The sequence below is a fragment of the Chenopodium album genome, chromosome 12 (assembly GCF_948465745.1).
Source record: "Chenopodium album chromosome 12, dcCheAlbu1.1, whole genome shotgun sequence".
NCBI classification, from domain to species: Eukaryota; Viridiplantae; Streptophyta; class Magnoliopsida; order Caryophyllales; family Amaranthaceae; genus Chenopodium; species Chenopodium album.
The window spans coordinates 54,316,442-54,344,012 of record NC_137845.1 but is presented as its reverse complement, the minus strand read 5'-3'; the positions used below and the strand labels follow the sequence as shown (position 1 = coordinate 54,344,012).

The 27,571-nt window shown below is 33.4% G+C and overlaps 2 protein-coding genes across 2 annotated transcripts; one reads left to right on the top strand and one right to left on the bottom strand.

Annotated features, from left to right (window-relative positions):
- Nucleotides 1-3,436: 3,436 nt before the first annotated feature.
- On the bottom strand, nt 3,437-9,468 carry LOC145572649 (GDSL esterase/lipase At5g03980-like). The gene is made up of 5 exons (XM_081631610.1): nt 8,946-9,468; nt 5,535-5,708; nt 5,250-5,398; nt 4,691-4,964; nt 3,437-3,860 (listed from the first exon to the last, which is right to left on the bottom strand). The coding sequence occupies exons 1-5, from the start codon at nt 9,253-9,255 to the stop codon at nt 3,616-3,618; spliced, it is 1,152 nt and encodes a 383-aa protein (XP_081487736.1). The 5' UTR covers nt 9,256-9,468; the 3' UTR covers nt 3,437-3,615.
- Nucleotides 9,469-12,197: 2,729 nt separating this feature from the next.
- LOC145572648 (pullulanase 1, chloroplastic-like) lies at nt 12,198-27,048 on the top strand. Its single transcript, XM_081631609.1, has 28 exons — nt 12,198-12,689; nt 13,664-13,811; nt 13,906-13,958; nt 14,289-14,397; nt 14,791-14,927; nt 15,043-15,242; nt 15,377-15,526; nt 15,888-15,948; nt 16,766-16,886; nt 17,931-18,021; nt 18,117-18,210; nt 18,330-18,425; nt 18,513-18,653; nt 19,014-19,064; nt 20,188-20,258; nt 20,436-20,528; nt 21,413-21,503; nt 21,659-21,730; nt 22,902-22,958; nt 23,971-24,039; nt 24,147-24,203; nt 24,295-24,369; nt 24,883-24,971; nt 25,144-25,221; nt 25,336-25,474; nt 25,739-25,848; nt 25,960-26,059; nt 26,611-27,048. Exons 1-28 carry the CDS (start codon nt 12,474-12,476, stop codon nt 26,719-26,721), a joined length of 2,880 nt encoding a protein of 959 aa, XP_081487735.1. The 5' UTR covers nt 12,198-12,473; the 3' UTR covers nt 26,722-27,048.
- Nucleotides 27,049-27,571: the final 523 nt, after the last annotated feature.

The window sequence follows — 27,571 nt, the reverse complement described above, 5'->3', positions numbered from 1 at the left end:
AAATAATAATCAATCCAATCTGAATGCTGCTTTATTTGGCATAATGTTTGCTAATTTGCTTGACTAATAGAAGATTTGCATGGTAATAATAGATGTACATTCAAAATAGTAAACTCTAATACTCCGTAGTACAAATATGTAAAAGCATTTGAGAAACTTTTGCGTGAAACTGGACTCACCGTGCGTCCAATATATCTGACAATAATAAACTAATATATGACATTAATATTCTAACATTTGACAATAATATTATAATATATGACATTAATAATCTAATATCTGAAATTAATAATCTAATATCTGAAATTAATAATCTAATAGTCTAATGTCATATATTAGATTATCAATGTCAGTTATTAAAATATTAATGTCATATATTAGAATATTTTTGTCAGACATTAGATTATTATTGTCAGATATATTAGACTCGCCATGAATCCGACTCACCCAATTTTTTTCGAAAGCATTTATATTGTTCAAATTTGGGCCCCAGGTACTTATGCGATAGATTTATTGTTAGTGACATCTATAAAATTACTTCTCTATACCAATTTTTGTGATAGAGTGATAAACATATTCTTGAGTCTCAACCATATTAGGTTAATCTCTTGGTTGAGTTGGTCCTCTAACATGGTAATAGAGCCAACGTGACATAAAGGTCAAGGGTTCGAATCTTATCTACCACCCACCTTTAAGTGGAATATTAAGCTCTGGGTATGAGGAGGGCTCATTTTGCCTCCACACTTTTAGCCCAACGGGCTCTCGTGTGAGGGGGCGTAATAGAGTATAAAACATATTCCTAGACCTCAAGCTTTTGGTTAAGTTGGTCCTCTAACATTTTGAACTCCATTACTTTTTTTTGCGGTCAAAATTTGAATGTTTTGATCGCAAAAAATCCTCATTAATCTCTAAGAAATAATAATATAGGCAAGTGAAATGGCAATTTCTATAGTACTCCTGTAGTACAATGAGCATGGTACTCCAGGGGGTCATATGCTAGTGTTTTAATTAAAAAAAATTATTCCTCTATTTTTGTTTTTCTTCTCTTCCCTCTGTCTTACTTTATTTTTTAAAATTCTTCAAATAATCTCATAATTCGTCTGCAACATTCAAGATCTATCTTCTTCCATCAGTCTATTATTAAGAAATTTTGATGAGTTGAAGAGCTAATTGTTTTAATTACTAAAATCAAAAAAATTAAAACCCTAAATATCAATTGAATGTTTTATATTTGTCAGAATCGGATAAAATTTGAACAACTATTTGAATGAAGATGATTTAATTTAAAGAAGAGAAAAAGAATTGAACAAATTTATGAGAATTTGCAAACGAAATTTGACGTAGAAATTAATTTACTAGAAAATAAATTAACATATTGTTGTGTAAAAATAACAAAAGGTTGAAGCAAAATAACACAAAGTTCAAGTAAGATAACAAAATAATCTTTTATCAAAATAACAAATGATTTTAGCAAAATAACACGAGGTTTACGTGAAATAACACAAGTTTATAGTTAATAACACGGGTTGAGATTTATACAAAATAACACTAGAATTTATCAAAATAACACATGGTTTACGTAAAGTAACACAATGTTTTAGCAAAATAACATAATGTTAATTTAGCAAAACAACACAAGATTTGTGTAAAATAACATAATGTTTTAGCATATTTATATAGCATTTAATTAGTAAAATAACATAAAGTTTTCATAAAATAACACAACATTTAACATAGATTCGATTGAATCAAATCAAATTAACATATTTAATTCAGATTAGGTGTACATTTTCAATTAATTAAATTAAAAAAAAAAATTCAATCTACTTACTTTGTTTTGCTCATGCTTGTTCCCGATTGTCCTATCTTTATGTTATTCATGAATATCAACCATTTTTTTATGTAGTGAAATTGATTTTCAACTTTGATTGAGCAATTTTGTGCTTGCATGTTTGAGTGGTTAAAATAATAATCGAAATATTTTTTGTGGTTTTTGTTGAGAAAAATAAAGGATTTGATGATGTTAAAATGGTGGGTTGGGAAATTAGGGAGAAAAGGTAGGGAGAGAAAAAGTGGAGAGAGAAATAAAATTGAAATTTTGATTATTTTTTAGTTTATTTTCATTTATATACTCTCATAACTTTTTATGTTATTTTGTTTTAAACATATGTTATTTCACTTAATATGTTGGAGTATCATAAGCATGATACTCCAGTAGTACCTAATACTAACTCGAGTGAAATCAAGTTAGATTTGTTATATTTTCTAGTATAAGAATATCAAATTTTTATATTATTTTAATGTACAGATTTGGAGATATTTATGTTTTAAGGTGTATTTTGTAGATCGTAAAAATTCAAATGAGGCAAAATATTAAGGTTGAAGGGAGTAATAAGTTAAAATTTTACATTGTATTAAGATTAACAAATTAGATATGCGCTACCCAAATAATATGAGAGTTTGGAACACTTACAAGCTCACATGATGTATCTGAAAACCAATTGATGATAGAAAGTGTTGAACCGTGTGTCATGAACGGTGATAGCGGAAAATGTGATCTGCACACTAGACAAGTGAGATTTAATTTTGTAACCATTTATCAATAAGAATGAGTTTAATGCTTATAATGTTACTTTCTCACTAAATTCTAATGCGTAACAACTAATTCAGATCACCTATGCATAACATGAAATTCAACAATGTTTAAGGCACCCAAATTTGATTTTTTCATCTTACTCTTACAATAACAAATAATTAAATCATGATTTCTTTATGGGCCTTGCCCCTTGTGCTCACCAAAAAAAAATGATTTCTTTACCTTTACAAAAAGTTTCCCTCTGTCTTTCATTATTTGCTACTTATGCTTCGTTTAAATGTGTATTTCTATTTGCTACATTTCCTTATTTGATAAATAAAAATAAGGTAAAGAAGAAGTAAGAAAATTAGTCAAGGGGGAGAAATATAAGGCCGATAATATTGCACCTTCCCTATTTTAATATACCTACCTAATTAATATGGATGTTCGTTGTCTTATTGTGCATTTGATGTTGGACTTCAAACTCATCAATCATCATCTCAAAATTAAAACTTCTCCTTAATTTAATTTCTTAATAATGACGCCAAAAACGAATGTAACCAAAAAACAAAAAAAAAGACATGCGAAAAGAAAAATATGTATAAGGAGACATAAAAATTAAGTGAAAGATACTTTTTCATTATAGTTCATACATTTAATTGAGATATGACTAATACGAGCAATAAGCCGAATTGTAAAAACTACTATATTCATAAAATGTATAATTATACTCGTATAACAAAATTGATGCAAAGAGTGATTGTACAAGCTAGATAAATACTTGTATATTATATTAACTGAGTATAATTTTTTTATATCATCAATTTGACCATATATATATATATATATATATATATATATATATATAAAGGTGAATTCAACCATTGTGTAAAACTCTCAAGTAGCAATATATACTAAGTGTACTAAATTTTGCCAAGAGATGGTTGAGCATAAAATAAGTAAAGATAATATGGACCCCTTTTGTCTTCTTTGAATCGTTTTCACATCACCTAAGATCATTTGATTTGTCTCTTAGGTTTTTACCTAATAGGTTTCCTCAATCGCCTTCGAATTTGTTTTTCAAGTACGGGTACGAATTGTTCTAATAATTGGTCTCCAACTCCTTTATATCCTTGTTGAGTCAAATGAATTCCATCCCAGCTTATTCTTTTACTAGGGTCTTGACAAATGGGAGATCCAGGGCTACCACAACCAGTTGTGCCAAAATTATAAGGGTTATAACCATATCCACAACAAGCCTTTGTGGTTTCATCCTGCTCAATCCCTGTAAGATAATATACAATTTATTAACTGTATGCAACATACAAATTAAAATTTATGATGTTTATTGAATGAATATGTTCCAAACAATATTACGAGTAAATGTATTATTATATCCAACATTTATATTGTTTCATAACATTGCGTGGAGGGGGGTAGAGTGTTAGAAATCATTGGCATTTGATTCACAAGGTGGTATGAATATGTAATTAGAAATGAAAACAAAATATGAGTAGTACATGAGTTTGTAAGTCAGTCTTTAATAGAGACCGACTTTGAAAATATAAATATGAGGAATGCGTTTATTTTTTCCTTCTAGAGATTTGATTAAGTTACAATGCAAAATTTCCACTCTGGCTTCGACACCAACCGCGCACACGGCACACAGCACACAATGCGACGCACCTTTGTACCGGAAGCCGTGCGTGAAGAATTGTGCATGTGATTGTACCAATATTATAAATCCTAATTCCTATTAATTTCATGCATACGTATAGTATAAGGAAAGGTGGAGGATATTAGACTTAATTGTCAAATTAGAATTAAAGAAGAAGATTTACCAAGTCTAGTTTTTTTTTTTTTTTTTTTTTTTTTTTTTTTTTTTTTTTTTTTTTTTTTTTTTAGTCTAGTTTCAATTAATAAGGAATTAAGCTCATGAGTCATGAGCAAATAGGCAAGTATATTTAGTATGAATAAGAGATGACTATAATTTGTATGTAGTATTTGACTTGATTTAAGATGGAACCCCATTTAGTTGTATATGCTGTTAATCTGTAATAGAGCTTATGATCATGTAACGTAATCCAATTAACTAAAGCTTTGAACTTTACATACCTAATTGTCGAGCATTAGCAATGACCCATATCAATGCGGAATAGTAATCTCCATATACGATTGCCACATCTGGGTGCTTTTGTTGCAATTGCTTGATGGCTTGAATCAACTTTATATTGTAGAACTTTGCGAAATTATTGTAGTCTTTCAAGCACCCGAGTTTATCATACTTTGAGTTATCATTTGTAGCAAATTTAGCAAGATAAAGAGGCACACATCCGATAGGAAAGTTTCCGGGCACCACAATATTAGTAGCCCCAAGTTTAATCACTTCCTGAAAATTATGCAAAAAATGTTGATATTGTGATTCACCTACTCTATGTAATTGCAATAATATTCTCAAAAACTAACCTAGTCATCCAATAAATTCCACTTGGATTATACTCAAAACAAGTTTACCCATGTTTGACCGTATCTAAGATTGACTTGAACAATATGACCTCAAACTTAGTACTCCATAATTTTCTTAAAAGAAATATATAGACTCAATATAACCCGAACTGAATTGTTGTGACTAGCCTGTTTCCTATTTAATTAGTCAATTCATGTTTCAACTCACCTCGATGGCATTTTTTATGGTTTGCACAACTCCGGGGACAAGCTTAGCTACCTCCTTTATTGATTTGCCTTGGTTAAAAGGACCATTGAAGTCATTACCTCCGATCTCTCCCATTAGCACCAATGACTTTTGTAGTTTTCTTTTAATTGCTGCAATTAATCATGCAAATCATTACGTACATAAAATTAAGGGAAGAATGAATGATATATTAATAGAGTTATCCAAAGTTTTGGAAATTAAACCAAAAAATTCAACGGATTAATGTAGCATTAAATAAGAATGTACCTATTGAATTATGATAAGTAGTCATGAGGTGGTATTTAAACCAAACAAGCTGCCTAGCCAACGAATTGTATTTGCCATTAGCAGTAGCGCCTATTACGGCAAAATTGGCCCCATGTCTAAAGTCGCTTCCTTTCGCAAGATATGGGCTCAGCAGTGGTAGATGGAAGAACATTGCTATCATGCACAATTCCATATAATTATTAGTCACCCATAAAAAAACACGACACAAAAACACACATAAATATATATATAACCGATAGCACTGTCAAAACGGTTTGACAGTTCGGTTTCGGTTCGGTTTGAAATCGGTTCGGTAGTTAATCGGGTCGGTTTGGAATCGGTTTAATTGTCTCACGGGTCGGTTTTGGTTCGGTTTAAATAGTTATCAGTTCGATTCGGTTTCGGTTTATTCTTAAGCGGTTTTAATTCGGTTCGGGTTGTAAACAGTCCGGGTAGTAAACGGTTCGGTGCAGGCGGGTTGCGGTTTGTTAACGGTGCGGTGTAAACGGTTTTTATCCAGGTTCAAACAGTTTCGGGTTGGAAACGGTTTCGGGTCAGAAACAGTTCGGTTCTTTTTTGGTTCAGTTTATAACTGGTTCGAATCTTTTTCGGTTCAGTTTTTAATTGGTTCGGTTTTTTTTCGGTTCAGTTTATAACTGGTTCGGTTCTTTGATGGTTTAACCACTTTAACGTTATTCTTATCGGTTCCATTTCAAGTTTACTAAATTACGGTTCGGGTCGGTTTTCGGTTTCAAAAAATAAATTGTTTATCGAGTTGTTTGGATTCGGGTAGTTAATTGGTTTTGGTTTGAAATTTGATAGTACTTGCTAACCTTTTGCGTTCACAAGTTTTATATAAAGTCGGCAAGTCGCGAATCATTTCTTATTTAGGCATCATATTATAAACAAATTCTCATTGATTTTATAAATACATACTATGTTCTGTTTCAAGTTTAGTCATACTGATTTTACTAGTTTATTACGAAGTAGATTATAAGAGTTAGTGTATTAATGTATTATTGTTTTACAATTAGGTTATTATATGCTTCTTATTTAATCATTTATATACTACGCATAGTATCATAATCATGATTTGATGAGTTCTTGACTTCTTGTGAAATGAAAATTTGCAATTTGGTAATTCGATACTTGATTAGTCAACAAGACTGATAATTATGACTCATTTATCATTATATATTTTCATGAAATTATGAAGATATTACAAAGTGCTTTGATTTGTATAATGAAAGAAAACACTAATGACTAATTAACAAGGTAATATTGATTAGTTCAACCGATCATATGTACACATTATTAACACATGGCATCTAACCATCTCATAGTTAAATATTCGTATCATCGTTATTCGTATGTATTAGTACAAAGTTATAGACTCATTAGTGATCTTTATAAATTTATCTATTTATACATTTTATTAATATAACGTTTTTATAATTTTTACGTGTATGAAAATAAAGATATACCAGTAGATGTTTTAATACGTGTCTTGGGCACTGATCCCGATCAAATGGGGCAAAAAAAATACTAAAGAATTGAGGGAATAATATTTTTGTAGATGAATGTACAACACACAAACACACACGGATCCCCACTCTCAACCATAGATTAAAAAATCAATGGTTAGATTCTTTCTCCCACAACACACACGGATCACCACTCTCAACCATAGATTAAAAAATCAATGGTTAGATTTACATGAAACCCTTTTGAAACCCAATTAGGAATTAGGGTTATCACTTATCAATCTTCCCCTCTCTCTCTCTCTCCGCCGTTCCTCTCTCTCTCTCTCTCTCTCTCCCTCTCTTGCTGTTCCTCTCTCTCTCTCTCCTATCTCTAATTCTACTTCATTTCTTGTGTATTCTTTGACAGACAAGCGAATTTCTTGATTTCTTCTAGTTTTGAAACCCCCAAAATCATTATAGTTTTGCCGTCGACCACAATCATCCCTCATTCCCTTTCTCACATAGTCAAATGACGTCCGACGGATATCCTACCGCAACGACAAGCCGGTGACTGCGCGAGTACAAGATCTCGCCGCAAACAAGCACATGACGATGACTGCAAGTTGTAGTGTTAATTTAGATGTTTTCATGGTTTGAGATGGGTCCAGTTTAGCTATGAGTTTTAAGGAAGATGTTCATTATTAATTGTTAATGTGGTTTTCCTATGATAAAATATTACAAGATCCTTCATTTTTTTGGATTTTTGGATTATATGGCTTTGTAATTGTTGCTGGTCTGCCTGTTAGTATTATTTTTATAATTTTATTTTAATTAATTATAATCTCAGTAGAATGGATTTAATAAAATCGGGTACCCCATGTACCTGATTTTCTCGGGTCGGGACATGGGCCGACTTTTGAACTACTCGAAAAAGCGGGTACCCGGATTTGAACACCCCTACGCCCTACCTGAGGCTTGTTTTGCTCTTGTTTGTGAACACTGATTAACCTTAAGACCTTAATGAATGATTTGCCTTGCTATTTTAAAAAAAATATTCTAATATTTAATCCATTTAACTATATTCCCGTCAAAAAAAAAATCCATTTAATTATATAAAAAAGTTTGTAAACGGTTCGATTTAGAAGCGGTTAGGTTCATAAACGGTTCGGTTTATAACCAGTTCGGTTTACATTCAGTTCGGTTTTTAAATGGTTCGGTGCAAACGGGTAGCAGTTTGCTAACGGTTCGGTGTAAACGGTTTTTTTGCCAGTTTAAACGGTTTCGGGTTGGAATCGGTTTCGGGTTAGATACAGTTCGGTTCTTTTTCGGTTCGGTTTTCTTTCAGTTCGGTTTATATTTGGTTCGGTTTGTTAACGGGTTCGGTTCTTATACGGTTTAACATTATTCGGGTCGATTCGGTTTCGGGTTTACTAAAATACGGTTCGGGTCGGTTTTCGGTTTCAAAAAAATCGGTTTTTAATCGGTTCGGTTCTCATTTGGGTCGGTCGGTTTCGGGCAGTTAAACGGTTTCGGTTTGAAATTTGACAGCACTAATAACCGAGTATAACTTAATTGTGAGACATTAAAAGTATACCTTATAGAAAAAGTTGTCATAAATCTAAATCATACATGTTATTTCTAGTAATGGTAAGTTGGACATCATTATCTTGCTTCATTGTGGTTTAATCAAACCCGTTGACTTACTTGACTACGTACCAAATTAAAGGAGAATAAAGGAAAGAAGAAAGATTTACTGATATCTAATTTAAGGTGAGTTATTACTTTTAAGTGGATAATATATTTTTTTTAATATATATCTTTTAATAAAGTCGTCAAATAAAGACTGTCTGAACTAAAACTAAGCATTAAAACAGCAAAGAAAGTATATTATCATACATTAAACATATATAGCATATACGAAGTATATATCTAAGTTCATGATACGTACCAATGTAGTCCACCATGATAAGGCCATCGGAGGCACGACCCGTGGGGTGGTAGCTTTGGCCATAAGGAAGCCTACTATAGGTGGACTCTTCCCCATTGACCTCTCGGATGTAGTTGCCGGTGTCGGAAAGTGAGTCACCAAATTGGTAGATAGCCTCAATCTCCCTAGTCAATCTAATTAGATCTCTTTTGCTTACAAGAGAGTCACCCACAACGTTTCGGTCACGAGTAACATTAGTAGCACTAGCACATAATAACAATGAGGAGAACAAGAGAGATTGCATGAACAACCGAAACAAGAAGTGTTCCATTGTTGTTCTTGTTGTTGATCAACCGAAAACTACAACTCATGGATTACTCATTGCTTAAAGAGTTGGAGTATATATAAGGGCAAAGGGATTTGACATGATCATAATAATGTGTTTTGACCTTTTTTTGTTGGCAACAAACTATTTGATGATATGAAGACAATTTCTCCATAACTATATTTATTCTTTTGTTAGAATGTGCATGAAATCATTTGGTTTATGAATTCTTTTAGAGAAGATTTTATGCTTCATCATTCATTTTGAATAGCTTTTTATTTCTTAGAAATTACACAAGCTAGTTGCTTTGCTTTGCTTATAAATTTGGCGTGTGATTTAATTTAGATAGAACCAAAGCATAAGCATGTAATTTTTTATAAATTGCATCAATCTCTAAGCATAGAAATTCAAATAATACAATAATAATGGACAATCATATATCCCCCCAATACTTGACCTTGGTCACATAAAATTAAATAAAGATAAAATGATGGGCCATATTATTGAGATTATTAAGTTTTACGTAACAATATGAATTGCATTATTGTTAAATAAATCAGAATTTTGCAATCATCAATGTTAAGACCAAACCTCATTATTAGTGCCCACCTCAAAATAAACTACCATCCACACCAATAAGCATACTTAGCTTCACCTCTTATTTGCCGTAGGGAATTAGTTATGTTAAAAATAAAGATTGTTACGGAGTTAATGTAAATTTTGAAATTCTATAGTAATGTCTTCCCTAAAGGCCCTAAACCCCTAATATATACACCCACCATTGCCCAAGCCTCCTCCCTCCATAAGTTGGTTCCCATGAGTCTTTCATTCGTATTGAGTTCAAATCATATCAATTCGAGTCGGGTTGTCAATTATTTATTGCTAAGCCTCTTGAGGGTTGATTTCAAGTTCAAATTGTCTCATTTTCGATTCTATTGCCATTATATTTAATTATATTAATATAATATCAATGTTAGGATGAAGTTCGGAATTCAAGTTAGGTATTTCGGATTGGATAATTGAAAATTGTGAGTTTTGACGGCTCTACTTGAGCCTATGTAAAGATAAAACCCATCAAGACTTAAGAGTTACTTGGACAACCCAAGTTTACTTAACACCTATTTAGTGAAACTAGGCCCATTATAACCCTTTTTGGCTACTCAAGAGTCAAGACCAATAATGAGGCCATACTATTTGATGATTTCTATATTCAAACACTCCGTATTATATTGTGAAGCTTATTACTCATTAATTGTGGAAAGATGAGAGTGAGGGATAGCTCAAGTGGTTAGAGCTCCCCTCCCGATTTCAAGAGGTTTTGAGATCGATTCTCATCACCCGCCCTTGTGGCTTTCTAAACACCAAAATAAATTAATTGTGGAAAGACCAATTAAGAGGGAGATGCAAGGCAATTTCATTCCTCCCCACCTTCGTTCTCTTTTCTCCTAATTAACACTTAGAATGGACCTATTTAGTGAAAGAAAGATGCAAGCTAAGTTCTTACTCCCGTCCCTGTCCTTCCATGATACTAAATCCAAACATATTATCAAGCTTTTTACTCACCAATGCTCCGAAAGTTGTGTCAAAACAAATAAGATGGTTAAATAAATCAAATTAGGTGCGAGAAAATTGCCCAAATGTACTTTTACAAATAAGAGGGTTAAATGAATCAAATTAAGTCAAGCTTCATCACGTTTCTTATAAGGTCTAACTAATATTTACACAAATCCTAAAGTTATAATTTAATTCTAGTTTGATCTTCATGTAAAGCTTTAATTCTGAAAGATCTTCACATTAAATCTTGTACTTGTTCGTTGCTTGCTTGAATTCAGAGTAATGTTCCATTCGTGGAACTGCGGATCAGGAAGACTGCAATTGAGACTTGTTTGCTACCCGCCAACTCGGTTCCTCTTTGAAACACATAGACCAAGTTCTTAACTTTAACTTGTTGTCATTCTCCTAAAAGGAGTTGCCTTATGCTTCTGTCAAGGACCACTTGAAGGTTCCTCGTTGGAGACCATCTTACAAAAACTGATCTTCCATCTTACTTCAGTGGCGGATCTTAGTCGAAAATATTAGAGGGGATGGGATTTGAATCTTTTACCTCTCGCTCAAAACACTAATTACTATACTCCAATAATTTATAAGTTAAATAGGTTATTTAATTACATTAACTAATTAATTACACGAATTTACAGGGGGCCGGGCCCCAAATGGCCCCGATGGAAGGTCCTCCTTTGCTTACTTGCTTGCTCTAGGTTCGCTTAAGCTTGTTGTGCTTCAAGCTTTTCCTTAGCTCTAACCGAGTCACTTAAAGGATTTAGATCATGCTCTCTTCACCTTAAAAAAAATACTCCGTACTATTTAGTTAAATAATTAGTACGCTAGGTTCAGTAAAAATACGAAGTAAATTCAAATCAATAAAACTACGTAGTAATATTTAATTGGTAACAATAAGTTTTAAATAGTAAAATAATTTCAAATCAATAAAAATAATATAAGTTTAACAAAAATATTTTTAATTTAGTAAAATAATTTCAGTTCAACAAAAATTAATGTGAAGATAACAAGGCCTTAGTTGTTGTTTGCTTGTTATCATCATAACCTTATAGGGTCAGGTTATACGTGTTAATCAACATGATGTCATGTTAAACTAACCGAATCATATTTTTTGTAGGTTAAGAAAAACCGTGTCAAATTCATGTCGATTCTTTCATAAACAAAGCTCATGTACAGACATACGACTTAAATCACATGTCATATTAGCATACTCTTTATTTTGTAAATTGGTGAAAAAAAAAGCAAGTAGACTCTAGTTGTACAACACCCCTTGAATCACATATGTCACGCACCCTTCATGTTACGGCGGGCTCGCACGTGACCGACCCTCATGTTAGCTCGACCCATGCCACGCACTTTAACCGTTACCCATGAGCCCTGGACTCAAACAAGAAACTTTTTCAAAGAATCAGCATTTCAACATCACTCATCACTCTTTTAGACTCATTATCACAGAAAATAACACGAATGACAAAGATAGCATGGAGATATTTGCAGAGAAAGACGAAACAATTTGCCTCAAATGACAAATCTTAACAGACTTACCATGAAAATCCCCATTTTTCATCAAAATCTACGCAATTTTCCCACTTTACACCATCATTCTTCGTCTGCTCAACTGAATTTTCTGCTTCGACCGCCATAACCAAAAGCTTCATCTTCAAATGTCTTCACTATATAACCCCTTTTCTCTTTCTTCTAATCTTCATAACCGTAATCTTCGTTTAGTACCCTTTAAATTTAGTTTGATTAAGAAATTACCATCTTTCTCAAATTCCATTTTCATTGGGTCTAATTCTAGAATCTTCCATTCTTCATCAAAGAAGGGTTTTTCTTGCTTTTGTTGCTCTATGGCTGTTGAAGTTGATTCTGTTTCTCAGGTATAAATTTATTGTTGTTTTTATTGATTTTTAGAAATTTTGATCAAATTTATGGAATTAATTATCTTAAAGAGTTAGTTTCTGTATTGTTATGTTGTTTATTTCAGTGTATATTCTGTTTTAATTATGAGTTATTTGAGTATGAAATTGATGAATATTTGGAAATTTTGGAGTGACTGACTTAAATATTACTGTGATTTGGGAAGTGTGTAAGTGTGTTCTACTTGGAAGTTGGAAGTTTGGAACAGAAATGTTTAGTTGATGCTGAGAGTTTAATACCCTTGTGAGAGAGAAAAAGACCAAGAATGTCATTTTAAAAAGAACTTATATTTTTAATATGAGAGTGGCTAATCATAGTGTGAAGGTAGATAACCCTTAGAGTCAGGTTAATGTATCATGATTTGGGTTATCCTCGACTAGTTAGAGGTAAGATTGTATACATCTATACCTCTACCGATTGGCTAAGTGCGAAATTGAAACTCGGTGATGGGAGGTTGAAGAAGGATTACCTTGAAAAAGCTTCACTTTCATCATAAATTTCTACAATTTCAATTAATATTACTTTTGGTATCAACCATTATGAATTCTTTTCCTTAGAGGTCACACTAATGTGGGGGATAATTTTTATTTTGGATGGTAAGAGCACTAATTTTAATGAAGGTTGGGTGAATGATTTAAGGTTCCTTGATGAAGTCTAGTTAAGATTCTTCTACTAGCTATATTGAGAGAACTTTGACTCCTTATAATTTCTATAGACAAGTATATAACATGTGTTTTTTTGGTGAATTCGCGAGGCAATTAGTCTATGGAGCTAGCCCAACCAGCCTAATGTGTTAGATTTGGTTTTAATCGTTGTTTTAGTATTATGCTATAGAGTTAGTATGGTAGTGACTTAGGTGCAGTTTCCTACAGCTACGCTTTGATTCATCACCTGACAAATGTGTTGACGACTAGTGAAAACTTGATTATTGCAGATTGAATTGCAAGGGACTTTAAATAGCTCTAGAGCATATTGGCCGAGCAAGTATATCCTTGCCTGGAATGTTGATGTTGGAAATGGTTCATACTACTTGTTTGCAAGTAAAACTGCTGCACTAAGGGTTACGAATGATGGGATAGAAGGTCTGGTTTTGTGTCATACTTCTCTGATATATGTACATTCATATATAATGGAAAATAGACTCTACTCTAACTTGGCTCTTATATGAGTTGACAGGCTATGATGTGAAGATAAAGCTTGACAAGGACAATGGGGGATTGCCAGCACATGTAAGATGCTTAATAAATCGCGATAATATGCACTGTCCTTATCATTTTCCTCTATTATCTAGCAAATAGGATTTATAATTTTCCTACCCTTCCCCCTCTTTGTTCTTTATACCTGTCTAATAACACATATGTATGTTCATAACTCCACATGTTCGTATCAAGTCTTCCTTGAAAGTATGAATACCATTTGCAAAGTTGCAAGGATGGTGATATGAAATCATGCTTGTAGTTCATACTAGTTTGTACTTTTGTAAAATTAGTACTTTGTGAGCCAGTGCTTGAATACTCTCTTCCTCTATTGCTTTGATGTAATCTATCTACATTTTTTAGGTTACTGAAAAATTTCCTCATATTAGAGGTTACTCAGCCTTCAGAGCTCCTGCTAACCTGGATGTCGAAAGTCTGCTGAAGTATCAACTAGCAGTTGCTGCTTTCAGTGGTAAGCTTTTAAGTTGTGACCTTGGCCAATTTAAAAGAAATTTATTCAAACTGACGCCATTCTGAAAGATAAATTAGTTCTTATAGTTGCCTTGTTATCCTCCACTTTACAGCTACAAAGGACATGAGGATTTTCCTGAGTAGTTTCTGTGTTCTCAATGTTTGAGTGGCAATTTATTTCCTTTGTGTTCAACACTAGAAAGATAATAAAATTTGATTGATGCCTCTAATTATTCTAAATATAATCATTCTTGCATATTTGCAATCATTGTTCTTCACTGTCCATTTGATGAATTTCCTGGTGCATCTGATGTCTCCAGTAAAAATCTTGATTGTGACAAGCATGCTGGGCCTAACCCTGGTTACTTACAATGCTTTATTTATACTTGTACAGGTGATGGGGCTTGCAGAAATGCTACTGGTTTGCAACTACCTGGTGTTATTGATGAGTTATATTCTTATGATGGTCCTCTAGGTGCTGTCTTCTCTGAGGACTCCATATCATTAAACTTATGGGCTCCTACTGCTCAAGTATGTTGTCCTTCTCTTTCCTTTTGCCTCCCAGATCTCTTTCAAGACCTGCACTTATTTTAGATCATTATGTACTTATTTGAGGAAATTGTGCGCTATCTGTTTAAACAAGCAGGCCGTGAATGCCAGCATATATAGGGACCCATTAGGTGGTGAACCGTTACAAACTGTTCAGCTAAATGAATCAAGTGGTGTTTGGAGTGTTGTTGGACCAAGAAGCTGGGAAGGGTGTTACTATGTGTATGAAATCACTGTCTACCATCATACCACCTTGAGAATTGAAAAATGCTTTGCTATTGATCCATATGCCAGAGGGTATGTCAGTTTTCCTCAAACGTGAAAGGGGAATGCAGTGCTTTTAATCCTTCATCTACTATAGCTATTATCAACAAGACCAATAGCAAACATATATTTAAGGATACATTTGTTTTATTTTTTGGTTAAACTAGGGTTTCAGCAGACGTAAAGCGAACTTTATTGGCTGATATAAAGTCTGAATCTCTAAAGCCTGAAGGATGGGATAATCTGGCTGATGAAAAGCCTCATCTTCTTTCTCCTTCTGACATCAGTATCTATGAGCTGCATATAAGAGATTTCAGGTGGGTTTCGTAATATCTTGGAAACAGAAAATACAAATAAATTTTGTGAATTTTACTGTCATATATTACATATATCCCTTGTTAGTGATAGATACTATTTTGCTACAACTTTTGAATGAAATTAATTTACTGAGACCAGGAAAAATGAACAGCTTTCAGGAAATAACTTTTGACAAATTACACACTTGGGTTGGCCCATTTGTGGGGAGATTTAGGCTTATATAAATGATTCCGTTGTAAATCTCCGGGGCTTCAATTTTATTTTTTTCTGATCTTTGTGATTTAACGTTATCAATCTTATCATTTGGGCACTGTTGAGGATTTGTGGGCTTATGGCTTTAACAACTGTGCTCTTTTACAGTGCTTACGACCTTACTGTGAACCCTGAACTTCGTGGTGGATACCTTGCTTTTACATCACAGGTAGTTATATAATTTTTGTTTGTCTGCTCTAAAAACTTTTTATTCTTGCTTGGATGTTTTCTTCAGTATATCAACTTCAATACTGAACTGACTCATGTTTTAAATTATGAATCCTGTAACTGATCGTGTTCAAGTAAAAGTACTTCAAACCCCCCCCCCCCCAGCACACACACACACACACAGACAAACACAAAAAATAAAATATTGCCTTTAAGCTGGGTAGTGAAGTGAATTTCAAAATGAAAGGAGAAATCTGCATGAGATTGATGTTCTGCCATGAAGAAGAAAGCCAGCAGCGGAGCGCGTTGAGAGGAGGGAACTTAATTTGCAATGTTCTGATGATCTTATCACTGAGTGGCAAAAAGTCTGTGTCAAATTAAGCTGAGACTGTCTACATGTTTATGCATCTTTCACAAACTGAAGGATCAATTATAGAAATCAGTAGAAAGGGAAAAGGGGTGTAATACCAATTTCATTTCCCTTACTCTTCACATTAGCCAAGTTTATTTAGAATACTCTCACTTGATGCTGCATCTGATCCAAAGCTTAGTAATCGATTCCATCGCTCACAGGAAGAATTTGTGTTATTGAGTGTTACAATGACTATTATATCTCCTTAATAGTGGTTTAAGTTTTGGGAAACAAGACCTTTATAATAAAATTGGTTAAGCTCACCTTTACAGTCTTTGTGTGTATAATTACATTGGTTAAGCTGACCTTTACATTCTTTGTGTGCATAATTATAGTGGCTAAGCTGACCTTTACAATGAGAAAGAATATTTTATGTAGCCTTACTGATTAAACTTCCTACTTGAAGGACTCTGCTTGTGTTAATCATTTGAAGAAGTTATCAGCTGCTGGTCTTACTCACGTGCATCTGCTGCCAAGCTTCCAGTTTGCTGAAGTTGATGATGACAAAAAGAAGTGGAAATTTGTTGGTAATTACTATTGCCTGCCTTCTCTAACAATTTGACGCTAACGTATATAGATCACACATAACAGTGAATTTTTATCTATATATAGGAGCAAACAATTCTGAAATTGTGTTAGTAGCCTTTGAAATTATTTGCTTGGTTGATCGCTCCCCAACTGAAGTTTCCGTTTGCATTGCAAACACTAACATTCTAAGCAGCATAGACTTTATTGAAACTTTTCTGCCTAAGATGTGAGAGCAAGCATATTCTCTTGATTGAATTCTTCAAGTCTACAAGATCTTATAGCCCTCAAAGAACTTATCAATTTTGTTGTAGAGCATGTAGAATAATAAACCATGATTTTAACTACTCTTGAATATGTCAATTAAAAAAAATTTATTGCAAACACTGTGTCAAGGTATATTTTCCTGGGGATAAGGATTTAAATCTAAATTTATATGGCCTTTGCCTCTACATGTGTTGACACTAAGTTATATTCCTGAAAAATCGCCAAGTTTTGGCAGACTAAATCTCCTTTTGTTGTCTCTTAGTTCTGGCTCTCTGAAAGTGGTGCGTTCCTTCAGGCTGCTTTGTCAGTAAATCTGAGAATAGTCTTATTCTTTGTTGACATGCCTCAAATCCTTTATTTGAGGTTCTTAAATAGGATATTTTAGATAGAAGTGAGTATAGACCCAATGGCTGGGAACAAAAATGGGGCCCTAAAAGCTTGGTGTATTGCTCAGTGTGCACCACTCAGTGTATCATCTCTAGGAAGTTATGACCCGCTGTGGTTAATGCTTGAATCCGGCCAAAAAAGGTTTATTAAAAAATGAGATGTTTACTTGGAACAGATGAAAGGTCCTTAGGGAACAAGCTGTCTATGGCTGTTAGAATTTAGCTTGCATTTGTTTTCGGTCATTTTAGCATATTTTAGTATTCCTATTGGTTTCTTGCCGTATTTTAGTTGATTCTTATCCATTTTCCATGAAGTCATTTGGATTTTATAGTAATTTTAGTATGTATCGGGCTCTTTGTTTAGTCATTTCAATGATAAGAACCTTTTTTCAGATACTAAGATGTTTGAAACACTACCACCTGATTCAGAAGAGCAACAAGCTCAAATAACTGCCATCCGTGATGAGGATGGGTATAACTGGGGGTAGGCTTCAATCCCTTTGGACTATAGTTAGTTCAAAATTCCCTTCTCTTGCAGCATTATCTGATATTTTGTTACTAATTTTTCCTTTTATGAAGATATAATCCTGTTTTATGGGGGACACCTAAGGGAAGCTATGCAACTGATCCTAATGGCCCATCCCGTATAATTGAGTTCAGAAAGATGGTCCAGGTGTGTATCTTGCCTTCTAGTCTTCTTTTATCATGGGGAAAAAGTGATCTTTTTTACAGCTAGAATTCAGATCTAGCTTTCCATTCCATCATAAAACTAAAATATTGACTTGGTTACAGGCACTAAATCATATCGGGCTTCGTGTAGTGTTGGATGTTGTTTATAACCATTTAAATAGCAGTGGGCCATCCGATGTAAACTCTGTTCTTGACAAGGTGTGCATATTCTTCATTCCATTTTATGCCTTCCTATGAATTTTCATTCCCATCTGTTTAACCTGACGTTAAACGTATTATTGATAGATTGTTCCGGGTTACTACTTAAGAAGGGATAATGATGGTGCTATTGAGAATAGCACATGCATAAATGACACGGCTAGTGAGCATTACATGGTTGAACGTCTGATTTTGGATGATTTAAAACATTGGTCCATCAATTATAAGGTGATTGACTGATTTTGAATTGTCGAATCTTTCTTCCTTGTACTTTCTTTTGTGATTTTGTTGCTTATTGTTGAATTAAAAGAAGAGAGAAGCCTTAGAATCTTCCTTTTCATAGACAATGGCTTGCACCTTGGCCTCTTATTAACGGACAAGAAAACTGAATGTGATTTTCTTGTGTGTTTGCTATTAGCTTTAGATGGCAGGACGCAGATTGCTTTAGAACTAGCATCTGGTGTTAGACTAGGATGAGAGCTTTTCCTTTTGTCAATTATTGTTGTTCAATAGTTCTTTATTTTGTTATCTCAATTTCATCATGAAAATGTCTGAAATGTGTATTTTATGACCACCCTTTTCTTGCAGGTTGATGGTTTCAGATTTGATCTCATGGGCCATATCATGAAACATACAATGGTATGTATTTGTAAGTTTAAGAGTTTTCTTTAATTACAGATTGTAGTACACTGGTACTTCTACACCATGATGGATTTTGATCTCTCTTTCTTATTCTTCTAGTTTGATTTAGATTTCCTTGACTGATGGGTGAGTGAAATGTCGTCGGTCATGTAATAGATACATACATAAGCCCTTTATATTCCTATTCCTAGTAACTTGTGAATAGATAAATAGTTTCGCTTGAATCGTGATTTCATGATACCTAATTTACTTTGCTGTCCAGAGAACCTCCACTCTCTTATAACCTACTTTCTCCTTTTCTCAATAGTTGCATCATCTTGACTTTTATGCTATTCCTATACTACTTTTGGCCACTTTTGTTTATTAATATATAAAAATAAATCACATCATTAATTGCTGGTGTGTTAATCTCAATGTATATTTTCAAAATATATATATTTTATAGTTGTTATAAAGCATAATTAAAGATATTATTGATCAAAGCAATGTATTGGCAAACATGTCTAGTCAGATGCAACTATTAAGAAATGTAGGTACTATATGACTATTTGGTAATATTATAAACTTATGTATAATCTTTCCTTTCAAACCATTTCTCAGTATATATATATATATATATATATATATATATATATATATATATATACATATACATATACATATATATATATACAATATATATATATATATATATATATATATATATTTTTTTTTTTTTTCTAGAGGAAACATAGGCTACTTAAATATGCAATTTCTGAATTGTGCAATTGAAAGTATACATTAGGAATTCCCTTTGCGAGGAAGGCTTCCTAATGATTAGTATTTCTTACCTTAAAGGGAAAAAAAAAATGAAAGTGGTAGCTGACTGAATTGTTTGGCTGGAAACAACTTTGATCGGCTCTTTTACCTGTTTCTAGATGAAAAGAATTTACCGGCTATACGGATAATCACTTTTGGTTCATGTAGCCGACCCCTCTTATGGGATTAAGGCTTTGATTGATTGATTGATAGATGAAAAGAATTCTAAGCTAATAAGCTACTTCTTTGGTTTGCTTTCTATAAGTATGTGTCACGCAATCAGCTCAAAATTTAAATCTAAACTTTTTTTTACTGGTTACAGGTGAAAGCAACAAGTATGCTCCAAGGCCTTTCAAAAACCCAAGATGGTGTAGAAGGTTCAAGCATTTATATGTAAGTGACAACCGTTGATGGTTTCTAAATTTTATCACTTGTATACACAAGTATAATTGTATTTCCCTTCCATTCTGAGTTTGCCATATTTTTTTTTTTTTTTTTTATATTAATCCTGTCTATTCTGTCTTGGTTCTATTGTGTGGATAATTGGATTACCGTATGATCTTCCTTTAGATATGGTGAAGGTTGGGACTTTGGTGAGGTTGCAAATAATGCACGTGGAGTAAATGCATCTCAAATGAATCTTGGTGGCACAGGAATTGGAAGGTAAATGTTCAATGTTTGTCCCCTTCAATGCATGTAATGTGTATATTTTTGTGACCAAATATGGTGGATCAAAATGAATGTCATGTATACTCTGTGCTTAACTTAATGTCTATATCACACAAAAGAGGGAATATCATGTGGTTTTTAATTGTTCAGTTTCTATATTAACTAGTACGTTGCCTGGGCTTGGGTCATTAGTTTGAATATCCTATTGTATTATATGAGTTCCTAACTACAAAGTATGTAATGGAAACTAGCAAAAGATAGGATAACTAATGCAAAGAAACACAATACAAACATCTCCTATCCACATTAGTTATGTTTGGGTTGAGTAAGCAAGCATAACTAAAAGATAGGTTAGATGGCAAGAGTTCTAAGACTTAGAATTCATTTCTTGTCGGTCTGGATTTCAAAATCAATAAGTGTTCAAAAAAGTGTACATGCCACGTGGATATAGACTACCATGTACATGAAGCTTACTTGTTAGTAAGACTCCAAGACTGGCCCTTTTGGCCTGAGGCCTAATAAGTAATACCAAAGTATGGTGTGAAAGCCCTTCTCTGGGAACCACAGTTAAAGATCTTCAAGAGCAGAATTATGTCACCTTGTATCAAACCTGGGCAGTGCTTCTGGGCAAGTGACGATGAATTGAGGATGCCACTAAACTACAATTCTCTTTAATTCTTTGGAAGTGATGAGGAATTTATCCCTTTAGGCTTAAGTGGGATAATTTAAATTAATCACTATTCACAATTATTTTCTTGTCCTTGATAATATAAAATGTTCAATTTTCTTGACTTATTATGCTTTCTGTATATGTATTATCTTAGCCAAGCAGAACTACTATCAGTCAATTACTTTTAATCCTTCCAAATCTTGTTCAGTTTTAATGATCGCATTCGAGATGCAGTGCTTGGCGGGGGCCCTTTTGGCCCCCTTCTTCAGCAAGGTTACGTGACTGGCTTATCTTTACAGGTATATTATCCTTCATGTGGATCTTCCACTAAGTAATTTGTCTTTGTGGTTTCACTGTGTTTGAAATCTTTTATCTAAAATTGTATAATTCTCATCAATAAAGTAAAATGAAGCAACAGGCATTCTTCAATCTTTTAATCTTTCTTGATCTGCAGCCTAATGATAATGACCATGGTGGCAAAGCTAATGCAGATCGTATGCTCGCTGTGGCAAAAGATCATATACAGGTTCTTTACTCAGTTCCTTTCTGCTTTCTCCATTGATAATGACAAGGATACAGTAATTGTTAAACAATAATTCTTTGTAGAATTAGTTAGTACCTCGTTCTGCGCTATTTTAAGAAAGCAGTTACCTTGCAAAGGATTTGCTTTGTATAATTTTTTCTTGCTTGAAGAAGATAAAGACTATAAATTTTTGTTACATGCTTTTTTTTGTTTATCTTTAAGTATTTCGGCAGAGTTATGATTTTTAATTTGAATAATATCTGTAATTAGAGTGACTTTGGTATTCTTATTTTTCCATAGGTAGAGGTTTTAAGGGTTGTCTTTTTGTTTATCTTTGATGTGATCAGAATAGTTTACTCATTTTAATAGAGAACAGTCCCATGTTTTTTTGAGTAATTAATATGCTCTTGATGGGGCGGTTTTGCTGTCAAGAAAGAAAGATTGATAGATGAAAAATCGTGTATACTCCATCTTCATTTACTTATCACACTCAAGGAAGGTACAAAATCAAAGGAACATCTTTTTCTTGTCTCCTAATATCTTTTTGTCTTAGAAGTTCCAACCAAACACAATTTCCCTTCAAAAGTGTCACTGCTCAACCTAGTACTATAGAAAGCTAACAAATTTTTGGGACATCCTAAAAAGAAAATTTTGAATAATCTGAGGGCGGAGGAGTTATATATTCAAATTATTATTGCTCTTTTATATGTCTTTTTGACTGATGTCATTTTAGAAGGATTTTATATCGGATAATCTCTAAATCCCAATGCAGGGCAGGGATAGGTTCATTTTGTGATTAGTATCAGTGTTCAATCCGTTCGCTCTTTCTGAAGGCTATTATATGTCCAAGGCTAAAACCAATTACCCACCCTGCGCTCTCTCCCTCCTTTTTTAGTGGGAAAATTTGAAGGTGGACTAGTAATGTTTCAGGCAGATTATAGATTCAATGTCTTTAATTTGTACTGACAACTGTCTCTTAAAGTCATCACTTCTTGAAGTCACGGTTGCAGTATAATCTCTACTATATTTTCAATTTTGTAATTGTAATATTCTTTGCCATCTGAACCATCTACAGAGCAATCAGCAACAGATTCGCATCAGATTCAATTCTTTATTTATGTTATTGCAGTGGGTTAATCAAGCTCTCTTTTTCTTTTTCTTTGGTATAAATTAGGTTGGGTTGGCAGCAAACTTGAGAGACTTCATGCTGACTAACTGTGATGGCAGACAGGTATACTTTTACAACAAAATTCTGATGAATACAAATTCTTTTGGTCGCTGACCTCGAAGGTTTTTTATTTTATGATGTGGGCTTCGTATTTTTGTCTCTCTCCTCTTCACCATTCATTAGAGCCCTTAAAAAATGTTGTATCACTTAGCTATTAATTTGATGGTATTTTTTATCAGGCTCCATTTTGAAATATTATTCTTAGTTTTAACTGGACTTCTTTAAATGGACTTGATGACTGTTGATTTGTGTTCAATTTTGCTATGTTTCTTATGCTAGCATTACAATAGCAATTACTATCATTAGCAGCATCTTTCATCATCAGCACCTGAATTTCGTAACATGTCTCCGTTGATCAATAGCAATTTACTATCATTAGCCCTCAAAGATGTATGCATCACCTCTCTATCTTTCCTATATGTGTTGATCATTCCATAACATGTCATCCATATCATCTATGGGGATTCTTTGACAGAAAGTTCAAAATTAATTGGTGTGGGTAATGTGAATGATGCCAAATTGCCTATATGGCTAAGCAATTGATGTGAAAATGAGGGTGTTTAACTTTATGGGTTCTGTTATAAGTTTCATGACAATGATCTCAAGTGATATCAATATTTTTATCCAAAATTTATGACGTGCATTTAGCCAAACTTAGAATACACATAACAAGCTTATAGTTGACATTCTTTTTTTTTTTTTAATCTCCGTTGCAAGTCATTTTTCTATAGATATTAGATAGCTATAGCAGTTATTCAATTCTTTGTGTGCCTTCCAAATGGCACTACCTAGAATCATCTACCATGGACTGCAAAATGAGTTGGAGTTGGAATAAAGTCCCAGCTTAATCTGATATGATCTTTCATATTTTGAATTCCTCCTTGTGCCCTTGATTATTTTGTTAGAGCTTATCATTGATTTCTGAAGGTGATGATAAGGTCCTATATGCTCTGTTTCTGTTTCTGTTTTCTTCTTATGCTGTTCAACTTGCGTAAACCTTTGTTTTGCCTTCCAGGTAAAAGGTTCTGAAGTTTATACCTATGGTGGATCACCGGTTGGGTATGCTATGCAGCCTATAGAAACTGTGAGTATCAATTGGAAAATCTGTTTGAATAACAAACTTCATTAGATGCATCCCAAGGCTTGCTAAATATGTTCTGTTTATTTCTTACATTTACCTTATATCTGCAGATCAACTATGTCTCAGCTCATGATAATGAAACTCTTTTCGATATTGTCAGTTTGAAGGTGCATATTTGCAAAAGTCCATAATTTTTGCCGGTCAAGGGACTGAAGATTATCTTACCTTGAATTTAATATAATTTCTTTGGTTATCCAGACTGCTACCTATACTTCGCTGGACGAGAGATGTAGAGTAAATCATCTAGCTACAAGTATCATAGCCCTTGCCCAGGTTACTATTCTTAATTCTTTATATTTTACAAAATCTTGTGCTATACTAATGCCAATTGAAGTTAAATGTTGCTATAACTTGAGAAAGGGGAGATAAATATATGCCCCAGAACAAAATCTGAGTACATACTGAAGTTGAAACTAGAATACCTGTATAAAAAATTTGTTACAACTGCATGGTAAAGTTTCTCCTTTAGCATGGCTTAAGAAGGTTACACATTCTAGCCTTACCCCTAACTATTCTCAACTAAATTGAATTTGTTATCAGGGTAGTTTATGCAAGAGAGAATCTGTGGTGAGAAGTGATGAAGAGACATAAGTTAAACACACAAGACTAGAGAGGGGAAGAAACCTATACAGAATCAATAAAGAAAACATATAGGTCCTTGACTTGGTGTGACTGGATAGATAGATGATTCATACTATATAATGTTTTTAAGCTTATATTACTCTGATTAAAACAATATATATTGCATAAAATACGATGTTTTCTGAATGTCTTTTACGAATATAGGGAATACCTTTTTTCCATGCTGGTGATGAGTTGCTACGTTCAAAGTCCCTTGACCGTGATTCTTACAACTCTGGTGATTGGTTTAACAGGTTTGTGATGATTCTATTTTTATTTTTTTTGAGTCTAAATGTCCGCAAAATAATGTCATATTCTGTTGTCCACTATATTCCAAGCATTTTATGATGGTGTTATCAATAATGATTTCATCTTATTTCACTACACTATATACTTATGCACTCCTGTTCTTATGTCTTTCATCAGATTGGACTTTAGCTATAATACCAACAACTGGGGCGTTGGTCTTCCTCCCAAGGATCAAAATCAGAACAATTGGCCTATGTAAGCTTTGTTTCTTTTATATGGTTTCATATCATGTTGCCATTCCATCATTATCGACTTCTTGCTCAACTCAAATACTAAATATGATTTATCTTCATGGATATACCCTTTCAGAATCAAGCAAAGACTGGAAAATCCATCATACAAGCCTGACAAGAGTCACATTATTGCCACAGTTGAAAATTTCACCAACTTATTGCAAATTAGATACTCTTTCCCACTTTTCCGTTTAAGAAGTGCTAAGGATATTGAGGTAAAAGCAGGTTATTTGCATCACTATCAAACTATATGGTTTCGCAAAATAATACGATCTTTCAACTAAAACCAAGATATGTCTTTTAATCAACTGCATGGGCCTATATTTTGCTAATATGAGCAGTTATGTTGCTAGGGAAGGATTATAAGGCTATATATTTCATCTTAGCATTCTAAAAATGAAGTCATACTCTTCCTTTTATTTAATTAGGTTACTGAGTAACAGAAACAAAAATTATGCATGATCTACGATGTTTCTCAGGATCGAGTACGCTTCCACAATAATGTCCCTTCTTGGATTCCTGGGCTTATAGCTATGAGCATTGAAGATGGTCATGCGGGTGCCTCTGGCTTGTCGCAAATAGATCCCAAGTAGTTTTGTGAAACTGTTGCACTTCTCTCTAGTTAAAGTTTGTTAATTTTGTCAGCTACTAACATTTGATAGATAAGAAGTATATTTTAATACTTTTTTTTTCCTTACAGGTTCCAATATATTGTTGTAATGATCAATGTTCAGCCTACTGAAACCAAATTTACTAACCCAGATTTTCGAGCTAAATCTCTACAGCTACACCCAGTACTGGTAACAAATACTTATGCTTTTTCTGCTTTTCTTGTTCACTCTTGGTCCAAATATCTAGAATTGTCAAATTGATATAGCACGACTGCTTAAAATAAACCACTCCAAGTCTAACTGAAACTAAACAACATGATTTTGTTCTGAACCTGATTATCCTGACCTAAAATTTAATAATATAACTGTCAGATTATCCTTATTGTGGAATTGATCCATGAATAATGACTTGCTACCCAAATATAACTCAGACTGAATTATTGCAAACCAATTTATATTCGAACGAGCCTTTTGCCATACCTTAAGATAACTGGTAGGTGCTTGAGTTATTTAAAAAAAAAAAAAAAAAAAAACTCTGATCCCCACTACTAATTTTGCATCTCTTGTCCTTTAAATCTTATGTAAACCTTTGGCAAGGAAACCCACTTATAATGACCTATGACATTTCTCAAATTCAGTGAAGTGTGAACTAGAACTACACCTTAATATTCTATGTCACTCTCTTAACAAAATTAATTCTTGTCACTCTCAAATTAACTCTTTGTTGTCTCCTTCTGCAGTCAATGTCAGGGGACACAATCGTTAAGGAGTCGAGGTATGAGCCTTCTACTGGATGCTTTACTGTACCTCCTAAGACAACTGCTGTTTTTGTTGAACCACGACATGTTTAAGATGAACTTGGAAGTTGATGTCCAAGATGGTGACTGCATAGGAACACCTACAATGTTCAGCACACATACAACACAACAATGCCCGCTACTACTGCAGGCTCATAGTTTTATAGCTTCAGCACAATAATGCCACAAATAAAATCTGTCTTTAAGTCTTTATCCATCTCCAAAAGTAATTTTAAGGTTTTGTAAGTCAGTTTCACTTCATAGTTCATCTCAAATTTCCTATAAGACCTGCCTAAATCTTACTCGCTTTGTATGTTGTAGTAGTGATTTTGTTATGCAGAAATAAAACAATGTGGCAGAATAAAAATCTGTTGTTTTTCCTATACTGTTGTTCAATAAATGCCATGCCGTAAATACATGCTTTTCATTGTCTTGAACTCTTAACAAGGAGGGGAACTTCTAACGATTGTTGATTGAGATCACGCTTTCTTGCTGGAGTTCCTGATTTAGTACAAAGAAATGATCCAACTGGGTAAATACGACTTGTGATTCTAATTGAAGATATGCGAGGTTGGTAAGTCAGATATCAGCACACAAGAAACACTGTCTTACCACATATCCAGCACACAATACATTGAAAACAAGTTTACGGCGTGATAAGTCAGATTATCAGAGTTGGAAAACCAATTCAGTTCTCTTCATCAACAGGAACAATCTCTTGATGAAATCTAGAGCATTCTATACTAGTGGAAGATGTAAATTTTTACTTATTTGATTTGATGAAATGAAACTGTGCTCAGTTTGACACTTAAGTTACTTGTTGAAATATTTTAATTGTTTGAAATTTTCCAGTTTGTTCTGATATATCTGCACGTTTTTTCATATCAAGTTAGGACAAACTGAG

Coding starts and splice junctions, on each gene's coding strand:
- LOC145572648 (XM_081631609.1), top strand. CDS start 12,474: ATGTCTTCACTATATAACCCCTTTTCTCTTTCTTCTAATCTTCATAAC. Junction 13,959..14,288: donor ATGGGGGATTGCCAGCACAT/GTAAGATGCTTA, acceptor TACATTTTTTAG/GTTACTGAAAAATTTCCTCA. Junction 14,398..14,790: donor AGCAGTTGCTGCTTTCAGTG/GTAAGCTTTTAA, acceptor ATACTTGTACAG/GTGATGGGGCTTGCAGAAAT.
- LOC145572649 (XM_081631610.1), bottom strand. CDS start 9,255: ATGGAACACTTCTTGTTTCGGTTGTTCATGCAATCTCTCTTGTTCTCC. Junction 5,399..5,534: donor TACTTATCATAATTCAATAG/GTACATTCTTAT, acceptor GATTAATTGCAG/CAATTAAAAGAAAACTACAA. Junction 3,861..4,690: donor TGCTAATGCTCGACAATTAG/GTATGTAAAGTT, acceptor ATTATCTTACAG/GGATTGAGCAGGATGAAACC.